This window comes from Babylonia areolata, chromosome 22 (assembly GCF_041734735.1).
Source record: "Babylonia areolata isolate BAREFJ2019XMU chromosome 22, ASM4173473v1, whole genome shotgun sequence".
Lineage (NCBI taxonomy): Eukaryota > Metazoa > Mollusca > Gastropoda > Neogastropoda > Buccinidae > Babylonia > Babylonia areolata.
In genome coordinates this window covers 28410966-28428439 of record NC_134897.1, presented here as the reverse complement: position 1 = coordinate 28428439, position 17474 = coordinate 28410966, and the positions used below count along the sequence as shown (strand labels likewise).

General features: G+C 40.4%; 2 protein-coding genes across 2 annotated transcripts; both read right to left on the bottom strand.

Annotated features, from left to right (window-relative positions):
• Positions 1–1327: 1327 nt before the first annotated feature.
• LOC143297527 (uncharacterized) lies at positions 1328–7868 on the bottom strand. The gene is made up of 2 exons (XM_076609930.1): positions 7751–7868; positions 1328–7704 (listed from the first exon to the last, which is right to left on the bottom strand). Exons 1-2 carry the CDS (start codon positions 7792–7794, stop codon positions 6837–6839), a joined length of 912 nt encoding a protein of 303 aa, XP_076466045.1. The 5' UTR covers positions 7795–7868; the 3' UTR covers positions 1328–6836.
• LOC143297528 (activated RNA polymerase II transcriptional coactivator p15-like) lies at positions 1328–16983 on the bottom strand. Its single transcript, XM_076609931.1, has 5 exons — positions 16922–16983; positions 15838–15971; positions 14786–14917; positions 9976–10081; positions 1328–8352 (listed from the first exon to the last, which is right to left on the bottom strand). Exons 2-5 carry the CDS (start codon positions 15892–15894, stop codon positions 8273–8275), a joined length of 375 nt encoding a protein of 124 aa, XP_076466046.1. The 5' UTR covers positions 15895–15971; positions 16922–16983; the 3' UTR covers positions 1328–8272.
• Positions 16984–17474: the final 491 nt, after the last annotated feature.

Sequence of the window (17474 nt, the reverse complement as noted above, 5' to 3'; positions counted from 1 at the left end):
TTTTTTTTTATCCTCCTCCCCCTGTCCTCCCACCCCACTGCATGGGGATACCAGGGGCTCTCTCAGTATAAATAGTATCCCCATCTTCTGGAAATTCTGGGCTGATAATTACCTGTTTTCTATCACTCTCTTCGTTTCTGGCTTTTCCCTTTTTTTGTCTGTGGTCACGTCTTTTCATATTTTCTGCCTTTTGTGTGTTATTTTCAGACCCAGAAAACTTTTGAGAAAAGTTTGTCTTCTTCTTCCTTCAGGTGAACACCTTCATCTTGTTGAAGATTACTTCACATTCAGCTGTCTTTCTCAGAAGGTATTTTTGTAATTAGTGTATGAAGATATGTGCATGTGGATAGTACATATTATGTGCATGTGTAATCATATGTATATGAGACACACTTTAATTTTCCTGGGTTATTTTCAATAGTTTTCATGTTGTTCTAAAATGTTAGTGCAGTTTTAACAGTTTCTATAGAGATTATTAACAAAACTGTGCATGAAGGGTACTTTAACAGAGAATGCATTAATAATCTTTTCATGTGTGAATTATGTGAGTGTCAGATTTATTTCAATAAACGATTAAATCTGTTCTGAGCACACACACACACACACACACACAAGGCAACACAATGCAACAAAGCACAACACAACACAACCTCCCAAAACCTCAGAACATTTGGAAACAAAATACATGCCATGGAACGTGAATTTGAAACATGCATTGTAGAAACTAATACATCGAACAATATTGTCATTTTTGTTTGGGGGGTGAGGGTGATACAGGGCAGAGGTAGTAGGGTGGGTCTTCAGGATTTTTCAGTTCAGTATTGTGTAGGATGCAGTCTTGTAAAGAACAGTCCCTTCTACTCTTCTGTGCTGCTTATGTATTCTGTCGTATTCCTTTCCCCTATCTGAAGACCATGGTCAACAAAATAATGTTTTTCTTTTCTTTTTGGTTTTGCTCTGTGTGTGTGTGTGTGTGTGTGTTATTTGGATTTTGTTATAAAGAAAATGACGATTTTTATTATTTTTATTATTATGTCTGCTTTTTATAACACAGAGTTTATATATAATCACAAAGTATGTGATTGCTGTGATCCTGAAAATACTAGAATAATAATCATCATTATCTCTTCTCTTTTTTGGGGGGAGGGGGGGGGGGGTTGGGGGGAGCTTTTTTGGATTTCAGTTCAGTTGTAAATATATGCAAAGAACACTCCCTGCAAGTGTGTGTTCATACTCTGCCCTATTGGTGTCCCTTCTCAGAAAACCACTATCAGCAAAACAATAGTTTTCTTGTTTTGGGGATTTTTTTTTTGGAGGGGGGGGGGGGTTGGTTTTGCGCTGTGTGTGTGTGTGTGTGCATGTGCGAGTGAATGTGTTTATGTGTGTATTGTAATTAGTATCATGAAGATGAAAAAATGAAATTTCTTTTCTCTGATATTTTAACCCAGTTATAGTATACACATAATCACTAATAAGAAAACTGCAATGTTTCATGAAAATGCAGCACCAAACATCAAAGAATCATTCGGAACACTGTCACAGAGACAGGTGTCAGAATGCCAAATCTAATCATCATAAAAGACAAGCCTTTGTTTTGTTGATTGAATTTGGCATTCTCAACAGTTCTTTGCTGTTTGGATGTTGCATTAACCATTTATAGTTAATAAATATGTATCGTGTTTGAAAGGTGCTGTTCCAATGTACTTACTATTCCTTTGATACAAGTTTTTTTTTTGTGTATGTGTGTTTGTACGTGTGTGTTTCCTTGAGTATTAAATTAACATTGACATTGGAAGGTGAAGATGATAAACTTGATTATACAGCTGTGTGATGTTTGAAAAGATTCATTCTTTCATAATTCCCAGTACTGTAGTGTCTGTTGTTTCAAAAGATTAATTCATCTGTAATGTCAAATATCTGTGGAAGGAGAGGATTGGGACCTGCCTTCCTTCCTACGCTGAGGCCCAGTCACAGGGAATTCCCCCATGGGCATGCCGGGGGTCTTTCAGTATAAATACCATCCCCACCTTCTGGAAATTCTGTGCTAGAAATTCCCTCTTTTCTATCACTCTTTGTTTCTGCCTTACTTTCTTCACTGCTGTCTCCCTTTTCTGCCTTCCCATTCCCCTTTCTTTTTTCAAGCAAGCCTTGACACTTTTTTTCTCTTTTCCCCAGTCTGTGTTGTACTATCTGTGCTGTTTTGTTCTGGCTATTTGGTAGTGAGATGTACACACTGGGATGGGCACTAGCTGCCCATTCTGCAGTGTTATTTGTCTATATGGCCCTTTTTTTTTTTTTTTGCTTTTAAGTCGGGTTTTTTTTTCCCCCTTTTCTACTATTTTTTGTAATCTGGGAATGATAAAGCAAGCGTAAGGGCTGGCGTCCTCACCATGGCCTAGTGTTATTTGCCATCAGGAGCTAAATGGTGGGGATACTGTGTCATGAACTGTGTTTTGTGGGTTTGTCTTAGTGCTTTTGTAGATGTGACAGTTTTGTGTTGACGCGGTTGAGCATTTGTATGGTTTGACAGTCCTGATATGGCCCTGTGCGGTGGGCTGGACTATAAGCAGCAAGAACAAGTCACAGTGAATAGGAATCCACTGCTCCAGTGGGCCTTTAACCATAATGTCCTGAATTGCAGTGTCTGCTCTCTTGGAGTGGGTAATATATCTGTAGTGACTTTTCATGTGTCTTCAGTGTTGATGGATGCAAAGGTCTCTCAGGGTGCATTGTTTCCCCTTCTGTAGAGATGATCACTGTCTCTGTCTTTGCAGCAATCCTGGGCATGCTTCGAGAGGTTGGTGTACGTATTGTTTAGCCCCTGAACTGCACAAAACTATTCATCCCGTATGTTATCAGACACTTCTATTGAATCTTGAATCATTCAAGAAGAATCTTTACAGCTTTATATATATATATATATGTATATATAGTCCGTTTTTCTTTCCTTTTTTTTTTTTTTTTTTTGTCTCTGATCTGGGAAGCTTGTGTGTGTGTGTGTTTAAAGTTTGGTTTGTTTGGGGTTTTTTTTTAGTGTCCATCCTATTTGATAGTGAATTTCTTCAAATGATATATGCTTGAGCTGGTTAAAGCCACAATTTAAACCACCTCTAGAAATGCCCATTTATTAGTGTTGTACTTTATTATATTAGTCCACACTTTTTCGTGAGAACAGAAACCAGCAAACAAGTGACTTGGCAAAGTTCAGGGCATCCATTCATAGTTTCAGTTTCAGGTACAAGTAGGCATTAAAGTGTACGGGCTAATCCATATAAGCTACGCCACATCTGCCTGGGAAAAAAAAAGATAGCACATAGGTTTGGGGGCGGTGGTGGAGAGCATATGCCTGATCTACACATAGACCCAACCTACCACAAGTTTCACTTTCAGTTTCTCAAGGTGTTCTGATCAGTCCATTTATGCTACTCCACATCTGCTAGACAGATACCTGACCAGCAGCATAACCTAATGTGCTTAGTCAGGCCTTATGCATATATATGTTTATATATCTGTTAGATTTGACAAATGATTGTGACTCTCCGAATCTAAAATTCTCAAAATGTTATTTTGCAGTTTGGTTCAACCCTGTTCAGCTCTTTTGTTCTGAGTAAAGTGAACAAATATGTTAACTGATTATGCCCATTCAGCTGAGACCATGGGGAAATTTTGATGAGTCTGAGAGGGGGTCATATCTGTATAAATGCATGCAGTGCTTATATTTTTTCTTGGTCCGCTCTGAGCACCATTTTGGTGGCAACACCCTCACACAGTTAATCCCAAATCCCCCCCTGCAGAACCTCACCCAAGCTTGTCTGCAGTTTACAGGGAGTTGTCAGTGATAGGTCGCCTTGAGGCCTTTTGTCAGAAGAGACCCTGCACTACTGCTGTCTCACTTCAGTGGCGTTCAGTTGTGCCTCTTTCAGTTCAACACACACAAGACACGCCAATAAGACATTAAATGATGCAAATACTAGTTCAATTGCAGAGCCAGTCTGAGTGAGCATCCCTGGAGTGAACACTGGCAACCTGTCATTCTAACTGCAGTCCCCATGAATCCCATTCCATGACAAACTCAACACAAGTGGAGTGGAGTGGAAACTGCAACTGGGGTCACTGTGAGAGTATGGCATGAATGTCCATGGGATTTTGGATAGTGTTAAGTACATTTGACAATCATTAAGGATGACAATCATCTGCTAAGGAGGCTAATTTTGATTTGAGACGCTGACAAGCTGTACTCTACACTTCATTTCAAAGTATATTTCTCAGCAAAGTAGTAGTAGATCCTGGAATCATCCAGGCTTGGATGACACAAACACCTGTAGTGTTTGGTCAGGGAATTTGAACATGTCAAAAGACACATATGTGAAGCGAATGACACTGAGTGGTGGTGTCCAAGCCTTCCATATGAACCCCTGAGAACGGAGTATGGCTGCTTACGTGGTGGGTTATAAATGGTCATATACGTAAAAACCCAGTTGTACATGTGAGTGAACTCCCACAGTTGCAGCCCACAAATGCAGAAGAAGAAGAAGCCATCATACACTGAAAAGAGCTAGACATGGGCCAAAAATAATGACACACACACTTCAATTCAAACCAATATCTATACCATGATTACCAAGTCTGACGGTTTCTAAGAAATAAGCTTGAAGCATTCTACCTCAATTGAGCACATTCCCTTTTGCTTGCAAGTTGTCCAGGAGAGGCAGCGATCCCAAGGCTTCAAGAAAGATGGGTAGATAGATAGAGTAAAAAATATTGGATTCCCATAACATTGTGACATTAACAGTACATTTTTCAAAAGTGTATATCCTGTACCACAACTTGAATATATTAATTCCCTTTTGTGTACTCTCTCTCTCTATTTGCCCTAAAAAGAGTGTCGTTTTTGTTTTAACTGTTTATATATAAAGATGTGGCAACTAAACACTGAAACATTAATAACATGTATGTATATATACAATATATTATAATGTTGAATTCGCAAATGACTTCAGGTCAATATGGTTTTTTTAACTGACAAGATTTTTTTTTTTACCTTGCAGAATTTTGCATGAACATGAGAATATCTCCCAAACGCTGTCACAAAGCAAAAATGCTCCTTGAAGTATACACAACCAAAAGCAGATGTCCACTCTACAGGGATTCTGTCGAATCTTTTGGTGTGAATCCACATCCATTCTGCATGGTTTATTTTTCCATTTCTCCCTTGAAAGGCAGTGATCACACAACATCTCACATGATCAAGATAACCAAACTGCAGTTTGAGCTAAACACATCACCATGCGTCATGGGACCCGACTGATTCTTCAATTCATGAAGATGTCACAAACCAAGTGAAGTAACATTAAAGCAAAAACTACAACAACAATACAGCAAAGGAACAAAAATGACTGATTTGGCAGGGAAAAAATGAACACATCTTCCCTAGCAAAAGCACTATTTTGCCAATCATTGTCAGTGAGCTTTTGCCCCAAAAGGATGTGCTATGTAACCAACCAACAGCAAACAGAAACACTAGCCAACCCCTTTGGTCCAATTTTCAATGCATGAGTGCAAGTAATAAACTGCCTACATCTAGAACATGCACACTGAGTGGTCATTTTTGAAAGCTACAGATGTATACAGGTGCATACCCCATAATCCATTTCTCCGAGTTCTGTGAATCTTTTTTTGAACATCTCCACACCCTTTCATCAAAAGCAAACTGGTAACCAATACAGTGTAAGAAGAACAAGAGTGCAATCTTCTTAAGTCACAAACATGGGTGACACTTATGGTACAAGGACACATTTTCACATTTGAATAAAGGTTTGATGCGAAACAAATTTCACTTTCCGATGGCAGTATGTCTGGCACAAGTGGGTCATGCTGAAAATCCAGCCGTTTTTTCAGAAAGTGACAATAAATTTACATGCTGCAAAACTGAAATGCCATTTCTATTACACTCATCACTGCAGATGTTTTCTTGATACTGAGAAAGCTCAAAATGGACCAAAGGTCTGTAGACAAGTCCTTGTCACTGAATGAAATAACATAAAAATTGGACATGGCTAAATACCGACCTAGTCCCCATATGCAAACTGGACATCAACAAATTAACAGAGAAACAACATCAGTAACAACAATATCAAGCAAAATAATTACTATAAGAGTACCAACTGACAGGAAAGTTTGTGTTGCACACAAGCTGACAACATCAAAAGCTTACAACTCTCATGGAATACTGCCCACTAAGCTTTCCATCTGAAAATCACAAGTGGAACAACTTTCTGGCACACACACACACACATACACTGCCACAGACTTTCCTGTGCAGCACAGCTTCTTTGCACAGACACATTTTCCTGTGCGGTACAGCTTCCTTGCTCACACACAGACTTTCCTGTGTGACACAGCTTCCTTGCACACACACAGACTTTCCTATGTGGTACAGCTTCCTTGCACACACACAGACTTTCCTGTGTGATACAGCTTCCTTGCACACACACAGACTTTCCTGTGTGGTACAGCTTCCTTGCACACACACAGAGACAGACTTTCCTGTGCAGTACAGATTCCTTGCACACACACACACACACACAGAGAGAGACTTTCCTGTGCAATACAGATTCCTTGCACACACACACACACACACACAGACTTTCCTGTGCAGTACAGCTTCCTTGCACACACACACAGACAGATTTTCCTGTGCGGTACAGTTTCCTTGCACACACACAGACTTTCCTGTGCGGCACAGCTTCCTTGCACACACACAGACTTTCCTGTGCAGTACAGCTTCCTTGCACACACACACACACACACTTTCCTGTGCAGTACAGCTTCCTTGCTCACACACACAGACAGACTTTCCTGTGCAGTACAGATTCCTTGTACACACACAGAGACAGACATTCCTGTGCGGCACAGCTTCCTTGCACACACAGACAGACTTTCCTGTGTGGCACAGCTTCCTTGTACACACAGACAGACTTTCCTGTGCGGCACAGCTTCCTTGTACACACAGACAGACTTTCCTGTGCGGCACAGCTTCCTTGTACACACAGACAGACTTTCCTGTGCGGCACAGCTTCCTTGTACACACAGACAGACTTTCCTGTGCGGCACAGCTTCCTTGTACACACAGATAGACTTTCCTGTGCGGCACAGCTTCCTTGTACACACAGACAGACTTTCCTGTGCGGCACAGTTTCCTTGTACACACAGATAGACTTTCCTGTGCGGCACAGCTTCCTTGTACACACAGACAGACTTTCCTGTGCAGTACAGATTCCTTGTACACACAGACAGACTTTCCTGTGCAGTACAGATTCCTTGTACACACAGACAGACTTTCCTGTGCGGCACAGCTTCCTTGTACACACAGATAGACTTTCCTGTGCGGCACAGCTTCCTTGTACACACAGACAGACTTTCCTGTGCGGCACAGCTTCCTTGTACACACAGACAGACTTTCCTGTGCGGCACAGCTTCCTTGTACACACACACAGATTTTCCTGTGTGGTACAGCTTCCTTGCAAACACACAGACAGATTTTCCTGTGCGGTACAGTTTCCTTGCACACACAGAGACTTTCCTGTGCGGTACAGCTTCCTTGCACACACACACAGACAGACTTTCCTGTGCGGCACAGCTTCCTTGCACACACACAGAGACAGACATTCCTGTGCGGTACAGCTTCCTTGCACACACACAGACAGACTTTCCTGTGCGGCACAGCTTCCTTGCACACACACAGACAGACTTTCCTGTGCGGCACAGCTTCCTTGCACACACACAGATGTTCATGTGCAGTGCAGCTTCCTTGCACACACACAGACTTTCCTGTGTGGTACAGCTTCCTTGCGCACACACAGACTTTCCTGTGCAGTGCAGCTTCCTTGCGCACACACACAAAGACAGACTTTCCTTGTGATGCAGCTTCCTTGCACACAAACACTTTCCTGTGTGATACAGCTTCCTTCACACATACACTAAGACAGACTTTCCTTACATACACAAACTTTCCCTGTGTTGCAGCTTCCTTACACACACACACACACACACACACACACACACTTTCCACTGTGGTGCAGCTTTCCAGCACACATAGAGGCTTTCCTGTTTGGTGCTTACCAGCACACACAATTGACCACATTGATGTACTCAAACAATGAACATACACATACACACAGAAACAACCCCTGTAACCATCAGACCCACAGCACCCCCCACAGCACCTCAGACAGCGACACATCATTCAGCCCCAGCATAAAACCCTCTGGACTCAGAACTTCTTCACCGCCTTGTCAATGTCTTCCATGTGATCCTTCAGAGAGTTCCACTGCTCCAGACTCAAGCTGATCCCTGAAAGTAAAGGTGCAAGTGTTAAAAAGAGTATCACGCATCCCCTCTCATTTTAGATAATAGAGACATCATACTTTTCTGACACGGAGTTGATTTTCTTTTTCACTGCTTGACCTTCACCCATGTGCCTTCATTTTCTCTGCATAGGCAGGTAGTAGTTTGCACAGGACAGGAATCAGACCCCTTCCGGAGTCTGCACTAGTGGGTCATGGTTCAGTATGTGTAATTAAATTTATATTTACGCGACGGGCGCCATAGCCGAATGGTTAAAGCGTTGGACTTTCGATCTGAGGGTCCCGGGTTCGAATCACGGTGACGGCGCCTGGTGGGTAAAGGGCGGAGATTTTCCCGATCTCCAAGGTCAACATATGTGCAGACCTGCCAGTGCCTGAACCCCCTTCGTGTGTATACGCAAGCATAAGATCAAATACGCACATTAAAGATCCTGTAATCCATGTCAGTGTTCGGTGGGTTATGGAAACAAGAACATACCCAGCATGCACACCCCCGAAAGCGGAGTATGGCTGCCTACATGGCGGGGTAAAAACGGTCATACACGTAAAAGCCCACTCGCGTATATACGAGTGAACGTGGAAGAAGATATTTACGTTATTGGTGGATAAAATTAGCGACAGCACAAGCAGAGATTTTTTTAAGCACAAGGAAGAACAGTGCAAGCTCAAAAACCAATATTCATAATAACATTTAAAAAAGGAAAAAAAAAAACAACTGGATTTGTCAGGAAGTGTTAAAAAGTGACCAGGTCACCACCGTATGGCAGAAAAGAGAACTTATCTACTCTTGCAGTCTGTTGATCACAAAGCCCACAACTGATTCCTTTGTGTGCACAAGCAAGCAGAGATCTTCAACCAGTGCATCAAACTACTGTGTTTAAAGTGAAGGTGATTGTTCTTTGGGTCTTATAAGATAGTCAAAACATTTGTTGACTATCAAAAAAGCAGGTATTATCAAGGCAGATGCAAACAATGACAAAGCAGACACAGTTCTGACTTCACCTTGAATGCCAAAAGTTGGAAAAGACCTGATATTTTTTCTTCTCGGACTGCCATTTCAGACTTTTTTGGGCTTATTTCAAAACAGGCAAGCACTTTTATTCTGATACATGAATGAGATTTTTTGGCTTATTAGACAGTCTAGAAAATCTATTTTCCTGTTTGTTTTCTTCACTTTTACTTGCATAAACACATTACCATGTCAATAGTTTTCCCAGGTCACATTTAGTAAGACAAGGTCATGAGCTGTCCACACCTAATATAAAAGTACCTTATTCTGGGTTTCTTCATTAAACTTTCACAGAGTACCTTACACTTAAACCTTGTAGTCAGAAAATCACAATACTGTTGAATTTTGTTTTCATGTATGCATCTAATTCCTGCCTCAGTTTCAAAGACACAAAAACTCTTTTCTTTCTCTCCAAGTATTCACTAAAAGTTCCCACAAAACCAAATAATCAAAGTGAAACACATGCTAATGCAGACATTTTGTTCACATATGTATCTAATTCCTGCTTTTAAAATATTCAATTCTCCTCTTTTTCTCCCAGTACACAGTGGAAGTTCACACTCAACCTATACCATATCAACGAGTGAAACACACACTTACCTTTTTTACCTGGTCGCAGATCCCCATCTTTCTCATAGTACTCACGGATGCTGACCAGTACCTTGCCTCGAAATTCACTGACCGTGGCGTAACGCATGCGTGCCAACTGAAACAGGCAAAGTTAAACCATGTTACTCTGTCCAAAATGTCCACTGGGAAAAGTATGTACACTCAGTCATGAAACTATAGAGTCTGAACATATTAACCACATTAAAAACCAGGAGCTGAGTTCACCTATGATCCTTATTTGCACAGTTCTTAAAAATATATAATATAAAAAGATAGGCTGTATCACTGAATGGTTAATGCACTGGACTTAGAAATATGATCTGAGGTTACTAGGTTTGATCCTCGTTATTGGTGCCAAGTGGATTTTACAACTTTGATCCAAGGGTCCTAGGTTTGATCCTGGCTATCAGTGCCGAGTGGATTTTGGGTGAAAAGTATCAGGTCAACATACGTGCAGAATTACCTGAATCACAGTTGTATAAATATACCAAGTATCATGCTAAAAATCCCCAAATCAATGTCAGCACTGGTTCAGTGTTGGTTAACTCATTAAACCACGAGTCTGCCTGAGAGGCAGGCACCACTGATCACCATTCTCCGCCTGAGCCCGCCTGGCAGGCAGGCACAGAAAATTTTACTTAAACTGGTTCGTCAGCTCATTATTAAACAATAAACTGCTAAGTAAGGGGAGTACCTTAAACTTAACTTCCTTCCTCACTGGCACACAAAGTTTCGCTCCAAAACTCAAATGATTAGTGTTTTACCCCTGAAAGCGGAGTATGGCTGCCTACGTGGCGGGGTAAAAACAGTCATACATGTAAAAGCCCACTCGTGTGCATACGAGTGAACGTGGGAGCTGCAGCTTACAAATGCAGAAGAAGAAGAAGAGTGTTTTATCCGATTTTCCGCATCGATATGGTAAAACATCAAAAGCTTACTGCACAGTTGGAGCTAGATGAAATTAGGATCAATTCCTGCAATGCATTTGACCCCGAAAACGAATAACTCTGACTTAAAATTCACCCAATATATCCTGGGAAAGTGAAAAACAAAGTGGCAGACATTTGAATCAAGAAGACAGCCCACAACTCTTCAACATCAACGGAAGCTATGTCTGTTTTTAATTTAAAGTTACAAGTAAACTTTTGCATTCTCTGTCTTGAGACTTCAGCAACTTGTGTCAAATTATATTTTATTCACTATGTGAAGTTTGGAACCTACTGGTTGAGCAGATGCTATAACTTTGTGCCTGCAGTGAAGCACCCCTCCCCGTTGATGCAGCCAGGCCAAAACATGCCAGGCAGGGAGGACAGACAGAAGACTTTAGAGGGTTGAAAGGGTTAAAGAAACATGAACATATCCAGCACACACACCCCCTTAAAGGGAGTAATATACGTGGGTATAAAAATCTACTCATACATGTATGCAAGTGAGTTATAGCCAATGAATGCAGAAAGGAAAGAAAAAAACAAAGAGAGGACATGGGGAACGCAGGACTGCACATACATCAGATGTAACTGGGATCAAACTGCATCGTACCACACATATTTCTGAGACTGTTAATAAAAGTGTAATAGCACCATGCAATAATTCACAATACAACAATTATCATGGCAAGAAATATCGGCCGTAGTTGCTCTCTTTTTCTCCGCATAGGCGGATAGTAGTTTGCACAGGACAGGAATGTCAGACCCCTGCCGGAGTCTGCACTAGTTGGGTCACGGTTAAGTATGTGTAATTAAATGGCAAATTACAATTCATGATGGAATTTACTGCAACAATAATGTAAATAAAATGACAGCAAATAATAACTTGTGGAATCTACACAGCACAAAACCTATTATGATTACAGAGAAAATGCATTGTGGAGAATGCATTATTCGGTATCCTGCTCACCATTAGCTTGTGAGTTGTGTGCAGACGCTTCCAATTCCAGTAAATTAGTGCATGAGGCAATCAACAGAGACTTCACTGTCTTCCTTCCCCATCTCTCTCCATTCATACTTTCCACCCCCACACCTTCTACCCAAAACAGAGAAAATAAACTTTTTTCTTTTTTTTTCTTTTTTTTTAACCCTTTCACTGCCAGGAAAATAAGATTTAAGTGAAATCTATTTGCCAGGGTTTTTTCCACAAAAAATGGATATAAATTTTCAAAAAATTCTGTGCTCTTTGTTATTGGAGAAAGACCCATAAAAGGACTATTTTCTGAAAGGTAAATGAATAAAGAATACAAAACACATGATGTTTTCCCATTTTATACATTTTTAGTGACATGCTGTTGTTTTGAAATCAGTGTTTTGCTTTTTGTCACATTTTTCAACTTGTTCTTTACAAACATTAGGCAGGTAATTTGCACTAAAATATCAAATTTTCTGGACAAATGGATATCTGCACACACAAAATCATACTAGAACAACAATAAAAAAAAAAATTTTAATTTTTGATTTTAAAAATTTTTAAATAGATACACAATGCATTGTGACTTCTCCAAGTGATAATATGGATGTGAGGCCATGCCCCCTCAGTCTCCACCCCCCATCCTCTTCACCCCTCTCACACGGTCACTTTATCCAGTTCTCATCAGACCGCGTTGGCTGAGTGCCAAGAAAATCACTCACACTGTGTCCTGCTAATAATTCGGTCACTTTCTGTTATCTGCTACAGCTGTACATCACTCACTGTTAGTCGCATCTTGGCCACTCTCTTGATTGCTCCCTTTATTTTCTATCAAATCGTCCTATAAATGTTCATCACTCTTGATTGCTCCCTTTATTTTCTTATTTTCTATCAAATCGTCCTATAAATGTTCATCACTGTTTTCTCCTTCGAATTTACACTTCAATTCTTTCTGAGCATCAGCTAAAGAAAGCAATTTTGGTTGATTTAGTTCGCCACAATCGCATATCTTGAGCACGTGTCAGTCTGACATTTTGTTGAGCAATCGAGGAAAGGAGCCAGGCAAACACTGTGACAGTAACCCAACCAAAACATTCAAATAAAGGACTGCTTCATGACATAGATGGGGTTTCTAGCTATGAACAGAATCTAGAAAGATTCCCCAAGCTAAAGTGACCAGTATTTTTGTCAACGAACTGAATGCAAACCAGGCAAAAGTTAGAATATTTCGATGATGAGATACCTCGTCATTGTGGCAGCAAAACGTACATGCTTGCAATGACAAGTCATCTCATCATATAGGCAGCCTAGGGGCTAATGAGGAGCTGGGTTATACTCTGACACGGGCTCAATTTTAGAAGAATGCTTCAGAGAACATTAAGTAGTAGCAGTTCATGACAACATTTAGACTTACAGCATTTGCCAATCAAATGTGATCAAACAAATACTGTTACTCTTGGCAATACAAAGGCACACACAAAGTTCCAGGTCATTACTGTTCAGCCCTTCTTATCAGCTCCACACGAATGGAAGAGGTGCAGGGAAACAAATCCAAAATCCTCCATAAAAAGGATGCTCCAAGTCTGTTCATACATTTTTCATTTAAATTTTAATTCATTTATTGATTTGGACACTTATTATACAGCCCCAAACTTTGGTCAAAGACCAAACTCCTAGAGATTTACAAAGACACGGAGTCAATACACTAACCAAGCTGCCTACCTGGGTAGAGCCAACTGTGAGCTGCCTTTAGCCTGTTTAGACACTGATTCATTTCCGGTTTCATTCAGTCAGGCTTCAGTCACACACACAGACACAGACACATTATCAATGTGGATTTCACTACAAATTTTCCAAGGGACAACTATCTTTTTGCCACTGGTTCTTTTTAAGTGCATGCTACACACAGGGCTGCATTTTATCATCAACCAAATGACTAGCACTTAAAGCCTAGAGGAAGGGGAGAAAATTCTGGCAAGTGTGGAATTCGATCCAGTATGCTTATATTCTCTTGCTTCCTAGACAGATGTGTTACCACGAGGCCACCACTACACTTTGACTTGAATACACAGCAATGACGGCTGAAGAGATATTCTAGAAGCACTTTCACACTTCGACACACTCAAGGAGCGCCTTCACACTTTCAGTCTTCTAAATTGAAACACGGAGCAAGGTGGTACAATGGTTAAGATGCTTATTTGCCAATACAGTGTCCATGGGAGTCTGGTTTTGAATCCCACTCTTACCTTTTCTGCCACATTTGACTGGAAAATCAAACTGAGTGTCTAGTCATATTGATGAGACAACAGTGGAGTGTTGGCCAAGAGGTAATGCGTCTGCCTAGAAAGCAAGAGAATTTGAGCGCACTGGTTTGAATCCCATTGTCACCATTATTTTTCTCCCCCTCCACTAGACCTCGAGTGGTGGTCTGGACGCCAGTCATTCAGATGAGACGATAAATCCATGTCCACAAAAGGATTGTCCCTGGCAAAATCCTACAGAAAAATCCACTTTGACAGGAAAACAAATAAAACTGCACTTTTTGCAGGCAGAAACAAACAACAACAAAATGAGTGGTGCTCTCTCAGTGTAGCGACGCGCTCTCCCTGGGGAGAGCAGCCTGAATTTCACACAGAGAAATCTGTTCTAATGAAATACAATACAATGAACCAAGGTGCATAGCACGCATATGGTGCACTGAAAAAGAACCCATGACTACAAAAGCATTGTCCTCTGGCAAAATTCTGTAGAAGAAATCCACTCTGATAGGTACACAAATATGTAAGCATGCACTCAAGTCTGTCAAAGTACAGTGGGTTATGGTGCTGTCAGGCATCTGCCTGGCAGATGTGGTGTAGCGTATATGGATTTGTCAGAATGCAGTTGAGAAACTGAAACTAACCTGAAACATGAGCTCGCCGTTCGGTCCTTTCTCAACATCGCTGGATTCAGCCTTGCTTTTCTCTGAAGATTTCCCCTTCTCTTGTTTTTTCGGAGGTTCCTTCTCTGCCTTCCTCTTTTTGGGCTTTGGGACCTGAAGTGAATATCCATGAAATCTATATACAAGGAACAATATACATAATATACTATATCCTAACTGAATTGTGATTTTTCAATATTTCCATCTAATCAATGAAAACTTGTCACAATATGTCAGTAACATTTTGCAGAAGAAAAAGCACAACTACACTAAATCAAATCACTGTTTTGTTTTTGTGTCTTTAAGTTTTAAAGAGAACTTTTTCAAGACAAATAAAAAGTTCTTGACATCCACCTTCACACATCATCATAATTTTATGCTTGTATATTGTTGCGATCAATCCTGACTTTACTCTCTATTTTACACAAATTAACATAGTTACAAGTATCTGAAAGTACAATTATTTTTAACATCTTGCAAGGAAAAATATGCCTCAGTATGCTGAACGAAACAGGTTAAAAGAAAAAGAAAAAAGATGGATGTCTTACAGTTCATGACAATGTCACTTTAAAAATGTACACTGTTAGTGTTAAGTATTTTTAACCCAGAAGAAACAACACACTTGCATACATGTATAAACACACACAATGTAACAGGTCATTAGCAAGCTAATTTGACAGTCGTATTATACAGGAGCAGACCAACAAAAATGGTTATTAATGGGACTGATATTTGTCTCTCCTTTTCCATTATTTCCTGCTTCTCCTTAATTCCTTCCTCAATACTTTTAACTATCAAGTGCATGCCAGCTTCCCTTTTTTCTGCATCTTCTGCAAACCTTAGCAAATTCATAGACTGTCAATATCTCATCTAAGGTCTGCCAAGTTTCTGTACTTTTCAGGAAATTTAAGTTTTGAATTTGTGTCATCAACAACATATCACATTTCAAGCATTAAATTTAAAAACAAATAATATGACTTTTATTCTTGTTAAATAAAAATCTAGAAATCAAGCTTAAATGATCAATGACTCACGTCTGAGCCTGAATCAGACTCTTCAGATGAAGACAGGTATTCCTTGGATTTAGGCATTCTGCTGATAGTGATACTCACTGTAGACTTGCACAACCACCTGTCTTTCAGGTAACAAGCTGAGATGAAGATAGGTACTGGAACAAATAAACCGTACATTCATGTAGGTTTTTTTTATGCAGTTCACAAAAACTGCCTTTCCTATGCAGTTTCAAAATGGTTAAACCAAAGAAGGAAGGTGGCAGAATGGTTAAGACACTCATCTGCTGATACACACTCTTCTGCCGATACAAAGTCTGTGTGGGTATGGGTTCGAATCCCGCTCTCTCCCTTTCTCCCAAGTTTGATTTGAAAATCAAACTGAGCGTCTTGTCATTCAGATGAAATGATAAACCAAGGTCCCATGTGCACCATGCACTTGCTGCACTGAAAAAGAACACATGGCAATGACAGTGTTGTCCTCTGGCAAATTTCTTGTGAATAAATCCACTCTGACAGGGCCTGACTGAGCATGTTGGGTTTTGCTTCTGGTCCGGCATCTGCCTAGCACTGGCAGACATGGATTTGTCCGAACACAGGGACGCCTCAATGAGAAACACTAAAAATCCAATGACAACATGACAAAGGCAGCTAAATTCTTCTTCTTCTAAGGTCAGTTTGATGACCGTTACCGACAAATGGCACGTTGGCTAATGTTTAAGTGCGGCCGCAGAACAAAGTACACACACACACACACACACACAGATGTTAATTTGAAAACCTGTGAGCAAATACAACGATTTTGCTTGGAAGGAAATTGGAATAATCATTTATAAATATCTTACAGGCCGTTTGCAAGCCAGACTATTTTTCAGTTGCGTTTCGAATCGAACAGCATCTGAGCCAACCATACTGAAAGAACGGTTTTGGCGACGGCAGATCGTGGGAGCTGCCTGATATTACTCAACCTTTCAGTGCTGGTAGTGATTGTCTTTTAAGTGTCGTACACAAAGCTGACATTAATGCTGAATTTGCTTTTAGAAGATACAAGGATTACGTGTTATGACAACTCATTCGAAATCTAAATTTTCTGTGCGCAATTACTCACTGTGCACGCAAGACTTCTCTGTACCCGCGCTCCCAGATGCCGATTACGAAGAATAGAACTATATACCGGAACATTAACGAAAATGTACCAAAACCCGCAAGCACATAGTAAACAGTCAAGCAGGCAACGTAAATTGTTCAATATTTAATAATGACTGAAGTTGTCAAACTCAAGATGTTGTCTTGGAGATGTCTTGTCGGAGACGACAAGTCCAGCACTTCACCCCAGTTAACCCCAGCAAAATTCAAAACGAGAAAGTGTCAACAAACGTAATCGCCATTTTCCCACTTTTCAGTGAAAAATACAGAATCACATAATCACAGAAATATTCGGCTGTTGGCTATAAGCCTTTTGCCCTCGTAATAGTGTCCTTTTATGTGCTTTTGGATCACTATATAGTGAATTGTTCCAAGGTTTAATCAGTCATAGTGTATGCTACATTTATTAATTCTGACTCAATAAAGATTTAAATCGATGGAAAATACATGGTCCTTAAAAGTTTTGTCAATTTGGTTTTTGAATGCGTTTACTGATGATGCATTGATGGTGTCAG

Excerpts from the sequence above, each read along its gene's own strand:
- LOC143297527 (XM_076609930.1), bottom strand. The coding sequence starts at position 7,794 with ATGAACATCTGTGTGTGTGCAAGGAAGCTGTGCCGCACAGGAAA. Across the intron at positions 7,705-7,750 it reads AAGCTGTGCCGCACAGGAAA|GTCTGTGTGTGTGCAAGGAA; the intron begins GTCTGTCTGTGT and ends ACAGGAAAGTCT.
- LOC143297528 (XM_076609931.1), bottom strand. The coding sequence starts at position 15,894 with ATGCCTAAATCCAAGGAATACCTGTCTTCATCTGAAGAGTCTGATTCA. Across the intron at positions 10,082-14,785 it reads ACGGCGAGCTCATGTTTCAG|TTGGCACGCATGCGTTACGC; the intron begins GTTAGTTTCAGT and ends TGCCTGTTTCAG. Across the intron at positions 8,353-9,975 it reads TCTGCGACCAGGTAAAAAAG|GGATCAGCTTGAGTCTGGAG; the intron begins GTAAGTGTGTGT and ends CTTTACTTTCAG.